This window comes from Austrofundulus limnaeus, unplaced genomic scaffold (genome assembly GCF_001266775.1).
Source record: "Austrofundulus limnaeus strain Quisiro unplaced genomic scaffold, Austrofundulus_limnaeus-1.0 Scaffold1433, whole genome shotgun sequence".
In the NCBI taxonomy this organism is placed as follows: domain Eukaryota; kingdom Metazoa; phylum Chordata; class Actinopteri; order Cyprinodontiformes; family Rivulidae; genus Austrofundulus; species Austrofundulus limnaeus.
In genome coordinates, this window is record NW_013953835.1 from 7,380 (window position 1) to 14,671 (window position 7,292).

Sequence of the window (7,292 nt, forward strand, 5' to 3'; positions counted from 1 at the left end):
CACACACACACACACACACACGCACACACACGCACACACAGTTGGTGGGCAGTCTCTCACCTTGTCAGGTGCTTGGCTCTGGAGGCTGCCAACATCCAGAGGAGTGATGAGGGGCACATTTTGGAAGCCGTCCTCCACACTCACCGCTTTGGMCCCTTTGTCCTGAAGATTACTCCCCAGTTTGACCATCTTCAACCTGGTTATACTCCTTTATTTCCCTCAGGACTGCTCCTGAAAAGAGAAACCATTAAAAACGGGCTATTTACGTTCATTCGGTTCAATGAAACCTGGTAAATAATCAAGAAAATTGGCTAGATTTAACTTTTGAAGCGTTTGTTTGTTGATACAAGAGATAACTGATGTGAGTAAAGCTGCCAAAACAAAGATGTTTCATTTTATGAGAATCTTTTAGGTGTTAAAAGGACAGGAGCAAAATAGTCAACCCTGCAACAACATCTCGTCCACAAAAACAACAGAAAGTGCTCCTGAAGCTGCCACTTACAGCTGGTCCTTGTCCGCCTCCTCGGTGCTGCAGCAGCGGTGTGAGAGCGGCGCAGGTGAGGCTGGAGGCTGCTGGCTGCGGCGGTGTCGCTGCTGCTGATGCTGCGGGGAAGCGACGCGGGACCACCGGGGACAGACAGAACTCGATCCGGGTCTGACGGCAGCTTTCCRAGCAGCGAGGCAGCCCAACCCCCTAATCCAACAACAGCGCCTCGTCTCCGCGATGCTACACCCAACCGCTGGAGCTACAGCTACAGGGGATGTTACGCTTTTTTTTTTATTATTCCCCCTCCCTCCACGTATGGTTTGTTTGGTTAAAGTAAAAAGCAGTAATGCTGCGTTTTTGCTCCTCGTAAACTCCACTTCCGAAGTGAGAGAGGCTGAAATAGTAGATTTAAAACTGAATTAATTTCACTAGAAGGGATATATACCTTAAAGTTATCACATTAGAATCGATAAGAGTTTCAATAATTAGTTCCAGTTGGAGAATTTTAACATTACTAAATTATTCGTGGATAAAACTTGTTATTTCCGGCAGCATTTAAACGTAACACAAGCAAAGACGCTCCGACGCCAGAGCGTCTTGTCCTACAGCGCCCTCTGGCGATCAGCTTAGTGAAACACACCCACAGCCCTAATAGAGGCTATTTTTGTTTTTTTATGGGGTAAAGATGTAAAACTAATTTCTTTGTGGTTAAAATACAACTCTAACGTTTGTGGGATTAATTACTTAAAACCCCAAAAAGACAAATAAATATAATTACAATCAAAATGTAAATACAACCCGAGAAAACTATTTACATTACCAAGCAACCCACAAGACATTAAAACTTGAAGTTGCAATAAAAGCTTTTTTTTCCTCCATTTTCTAACCTATTATAGCTGCTTGTCTTTCTTTTTCTCTTCTTATCCTAAATTAGTGACACATCTGACAGATAGGTGGAAGATATGAATTCTTTAATAGTTTGCAAATTATTTCACAAATTTGCAGCAGCAGTTGTAAAAGTGTTATTTATATTTTTAAGCATAGATCACAAGTTATGAGATTTTATGAATAGTAACTTCCTAAAAAAATAAGTGGAAGAAAATAGATTTTTTTGCATATTTTGTCACTTTTTTTAAACTTGGCACAGCCAAAGCACAACAGGAAGTGACAACAAAGGGGAACTTCCTGGTGTTTGTTTATATGAACTCACTTTTCCTCGTCTCCCTGATACTCAAAATAATCTAAAGAAACATCAGATTCTTGCTGTTAGCCGTTGCAGTAAAGCTGATTACATGCAGGCCTTCCTCTTTGTCATCACTTCCTGTTAACTGTGCGTGTCAATATCCTAACTGTYCCTCTCAGCAGCTTTTATTCACTGTTAAAATCCAATTAAGCATTTGTATTTATCGCAAAAAAGTTGATATCAAAGGCACTTTAGGCTTCCTAAGCAAACTTTAGCAACTATTCACATTGCACGTTTACAGAATACAATTTTGCTAATAGTAGAAATTTTAGCATTTTGAAAATTCAATGAAACTTCTTTTTTTTTCAAATTTCTTTTAAAATATTAAAAGAAAATAGTTTAGTTTTTAAGCCTGCACAGGCAAAAACCCTGAATATGATAATTTGTAATGTGATCGGTCCAGTAGTGACGCCACAGAGGGCAGCGACTCRGCTTCAGACTGTTTACTCTTCGACTGACGAAGGTCTGCGTCAAGGTCAGGCTGTTTAAAAAAGTAAAAAACAAAACACCAAGAGACATGACGCTACCTGAAGACAAAAAAAAAAAAAAAAAGTTTAACATCCAAACTGTTGCAGAAATAATCAGACCTCACACATTCTTTTCATCACAGTTAAGATTTATTTCATTCAACATTTCACATTACAAATATTTAAAAATTATGCATACTGTTATAAATAGTTGGCTGCAAACAATTAAATAACATTAGATTTTTCTTTATGTCGTTTCACAAGCACTTCTACAGACCAACTCCAAGAAATATGGACATATCCATATTACATAACTTAACTAGAAAGGAAAATACAAAAATAGGAACTTATAAAGTGAAATGACAATAAAAATTAAGGTGATATCTTAAGTAAAAAAATGCTATTAATAAATACAACAACCTTCCCATACACAGTTAAAAACTATTGAAATCTTGCCATTAAGTAACATCGTTTAACAGACAAATATTTAAATATTTATTTTCCTTCAGAAAATGTGAACCATATATTGTGGAGCACAATATAGCAATTAGTAAAAACTAGACACTTTAACATATTAAAAGCTTCACCTCAAAAATATAACAAAAATCTGATCAAAATTATAAAAATCAATTATACATTCCAATTAAAAATATACCAATAAACAGCTAAATACATTGTTGACCTAATAATTACAATGCAATCAATCACAGTAGCTTAAAATAAACAAAAAAATAAGCAAATGAGCACAAAAACCTTTTTTGAATGTTTTAAAAATAACTTCAATTATTTATATTAGTACAAATAGTTTGATTTCTTTTCTTTCTTTTTTTTTTTACAAACACCAGCATGAAAAGGATTACAATAACAGTAGAAAATGACTGTGAAAAACATATTAACATCTTCTTTAATTAAATGTCTGCAATTAAAAATGGCATTAAAGAATTACATTGCAAAGAGTCTTTATATCTGGAAAAAGGTTCAAAAGAAGTATTGCACATTACAACTTGAAGTTAACTTGCAACATTTTTACCACATTCAAGTCTTTTTAAGCTCCCCTTCCTCCAGATAGGTCTACGTGAGGTCGCCTCGACAGACGGCGGCGTCGGCGCGGGTGGGGGCGGGGCGACGTCTCAAGTCTTTTTGAACAGTGTTTCGTACGGACGCTCCAAGTCCCTGACGCTTTTAGTTCAACGGGTTTTCTTTTTTGTTTTGCTTTAATGGCTACCTCTCCGCCGCGTGTCCCGCAGAGAGGTCTGCGACTACGGGGGTCGACACAAGGGGACGGGGGCGGGGGTCGGGTCCTTAACGTAATAGTTGAGAAACATTTGGTGCACACCACAACAATTAATTTTAATAGCTAATTCATGTACTTGTCATTTTCTCTCTCTTTTTTTTTGTCATGCATGCTAAGGATTACAATAGGTGCTAGTTGGCAAGTTCAAGAATATATTTATATATATGTATATATAGATTTTTTTCAAATATTAAAATATCTAAAACACCAAACATCCATTCTTGTGATACGAGATTCAGCGTTAAGCCTGAACCAGATTTTGCATTCTCCTCGTTCGAAGTTACGCTCCATCTATGGGGAGGAAACCAAGACAGAAGTTCCAACTAGTAAGTTTAGAGACATTTACATTAATTTTTTTTTGCCTTTTATTTTTATTTATTTCTCCATGCTGTTATAGACCAGATTGGCTGGAAAACATCTAGTGTATGGAAAGCTAAGACCAAGAGAGCTTTGGTCTGTCCTCTGTAGATCTGAAGTCGCATCAACACAACTGCGCACTTGTAAAGTTGTAAAGATTCCTCAGCACGGAAATGTATAAAAAGCATAATTGAAAATAATATTAATAATAATAATAATAATATATATTGAAATCGCTCAACTTTTTTTGTCTTTTTTTCGTAAAATGAACATCTCCGTATATGCAGATCTCTCAGTAACAAAAGTACAAAAGCTACCTTTCACAATGTGAAAAATTGAGGTATTGCAAAAAGGAGTTTCCCCATTTGTGAAAAATGTGCCTAAAATGACTGTTGGAAAAAAAAAAAAGAGGAGAAAAAAAATATTTAGAAAAGTAGTGCATAATAAATGTTTATATGTGCATGACAAAATAATTTAGCTAGAAAACACTGTACCAAAAAATCAGCAGGCCATGTATAAAATAATCTTTTTTTTCTGTTTTTTTCATCTCATTTAACAGCAAATTCTTCACAAAGTGTTTGAACTTCTAAAATGCTCACCCAACACACCCACAAAAAAACGCTAACGTTKCGGGTGCAAAATAATAATAAGAGAAAGAACTGGTGCAACGACGCCGCGTCGACGTGAGGATTCTCACTAGTGTGTAATAATCAAGTTTCTACTAACTCCCTGACTTTTAAATGCTCGGCTAGAAGGTTGCCACTTAGTGACGTAAAATAGCAAAGAAATAGGATTACTTGTCRCCTTTGCAGTGGGAATGTGCACTTCGTGGTAAATTTCCCAAGCTATTTCAGGTAAAAAATAGAACGGACGGCTCCTCTTTGAGCTAGAGAGAACGCGAGGCCTTGTTGTCTGCAAGCCCTGCTGGTTTCCTACTGTTGTGTCACGAGGAAATCTCTAGCACGCAGAAGGTCACCGTTCATACTGCGGAGATGGTGTTCAAGGCCAATCTTTGGTTTGTTGACTCCGTCAGGGCTTGAGAGTTTCAACACAACTGGTAGATTTATGAAAGTGTACATTAAAAACAAAGAGAAATGCAAACGTAAATATAAAATAAGAAATGAGCTACAATGTGACCCACTACTGCACAACCATCTTTGGTTCCCGAAGGTCACCGGCTCCGGCCGTGTGCACCTGCGGTTTCGTTCTCAAACTGCGCGTGGGTCACAAGTGTGTTGTAGTAGTAGAGCACGCTGCAGAAACTATCTTCATTTATGCTTTAAAAAACACTGGATGCTGAGTTGGTTTAACTTGGCAGCAGAAGGGATGGAGGGGTCGCCGAAAGGGCAGATTTCCCCCACCCATGAGGATTTGCAAAGCAGATCTTTTTTTTTTAATTGCTTCTTTCTTTAAAATGTCGCTCGCTCTCGGATGCAAAGTAGCACTTTGTCGTTAAGGACTTGGGAGAATTGCACAAATGCTTTAAAGAAAACTAACAAAGAGAGGCGTTTTCCTTTTTTTTTTCTTCTTTTTTTTACAAACTGCAACGCGGGCCGCAAACGGACGGGTCCGCAGAAAGCAGGCTTCCATCCGCAACCGAGGCCCTGCCCTGTGTTAGCTGCTAGCCTAGCAGCGGAGGCCGCTAGCAGACGTGAGGAAGGGAAGTGGGCTGCGTTTCGACCGGTCTCTCCCATAGCCTCCCTAACCCATACATTCCCATAATACACTGTATACTGATGCTTCGCTCTGTCGCTAGCACAACCCTGGGTTTGATTACAAAAATAAGGAGGTGATGAAGCAAGTGAGTACAAAACTGTGCCAGTTACATCACTCTCTGTGTGCAACATCACTTCCCTCTGATTAGAATTCTAAGGAAAGGAGAACACCGGAGAGCGTTAAAGTTTTCTTTTCTTGCTTTTCTTCTTCTTCTTACTGTATTCGGCACATTAGCAGCTGAGTTTGAGGTATTAGTTTTTGCATGTCACAATGGAGATCAAAACCCAAATCTGTGTTGCTAAAATTTTCCCGCAATTTTCAAGTAACGTCAAAATGTTTGTATGGTTTTGAATGAAAATAACAATTAAAACATAACAAAACAAAAAAGTGGGAGAGAAAGAATCCATTTTGTTTCTGAAGGGCCCTTTCTGTTCTTCAAAGGGAATCAGGATTCAGCTTTGGTTAACTACAAAGGGTCTTATCTACGGCAATATTCACTCTTTAAACTGGAAATAAGTGCACTCTTCTTCAGCAACACCTTTGTTACTCGCATTTGCTCTTGAGCCTCTTGTAACATTGGTAAACCTAACCCACCTTTCAGAAATAAAGAGCCAATGACTTAAGACTTCGTACAAAAGGTTACAGCTCTGCTACAATATATGACGGCTAAATGTCAAATTAGGGCCTCTTGTATCAAAAGGAAATGTGTTTGTTTTAGAAAAAATATGCCAATTAAAAAGCAGAGTACCATATCACACATCAAACTTTCCTATATTTCAAATATATATGTTTTTTTTTGAGAACTAAAAATATTTCAAAAATCAGAAGAAAAATAAAATTATATTACACATCTTTTTTCCCCCTAGATGGACATTTTTGGATACAATCCAGTTTTTCTTTTCTATCTTCAAAATATTGATATATATATTAACTTTAAATAAAAATTTCAAAAAGAATAACAATAATAATAATAATGTTAGGTGAAATTAGAGCAAAAAGGAACCAGCAACAGAAAAGTGCATTTATTTGTACAATGATTTGCGACTCCTGCACTACCTGCCCTCCTCTCCCCCCTTCCACGTCGTTCTGCTCAGTTCCAGCGGAAGGAGATGTGGCGAGGCCGGTCGCCCCCCTCCTTCACCAGCGGCTTGTGAAACTCTCGCCCGGCGCGGGAGTGGATGGCCGCCCAGCAGTACTCGCAGTAGTACTGCAGGCAGGTGACGTTGGCGCAGAAGAACGGCGCGAACTTGCCACCGCAGCGAGTTCCCTGGCACTCGTCGCACAGCTGGTCATCGAGCACGTATGGCTTCACTTCCACCTGCCGGGGGGAGGGAGGGGAAAGACGTTTACCCTTTCACAATAAAAGCTCACTAAAATGCGACAATGTGTAATCAACAACAAATGTTTAAACCAGGAGTTCTAAAACTGCAGGAACAGGGTTCCCACAGTTTAAAGAGTAACTTACCCCAAAATTAACTTATCTGATAAACTGTCTAGAATGTGTCTAAAATGTTATATAGTACTGTTTCTGTGCTAATTTTGATGTTTTTGTGCGTATTTGTTCAAATCTGTAATATTTGGTCTAAAAACGTGTTTTTGCTGCTCATATGGGTAGAGCAGTGGTACTGCAGGCTAATTTGCATATTGGTTAATGGCTCTCCATGGTGATGTGTCTTCACGGTTTTGTCACAGCGGCTGTGTTCTGGTATAAAAGCCTCTCTCTAAAGG

General features: G+C 38.4%; 1 protein-coding gene and 1 pseudogene across 5 annotated transcripts in view; both read right to left on the bottom strand.

Annotated features, from left to right (window-relative positions):
- Positions 1 to 60: 60 nt before the first annotated feature.
- On the bottom strand, positions 61 to 815 carry LOC106535375 (neuron-specific protein family member 1 pseudogene; annotated as a pseudogene).
- A 1,513-nt stretch (positions 816 to 2,328) lies between these two features.
- The window catches only part of cpeb4b (cytoplasmic polyadenylation element binding protein 4b), a 42,166-nt gene continuing 37,202 nt past the window's right edge, over positions 2,329 to 7,292 (bottom strand). For all 5 annotated transcript variants that reach the window (XM_014032374.1, XM_014032373.1, XM_014032377.1 and 2 more), the window contains one exon: positions 2,329 to 6,882. In XM_014032374.1, coding sequence (XP_013887828.1) covers positions 6,655 to 6,882 — 228 coding nt within the window. In that variant the 3' untranslated portion in view covers positions 2,329 to 6,654. The remainder of the gene's footprint in view (positions 6,883 to 7,292) is intronic.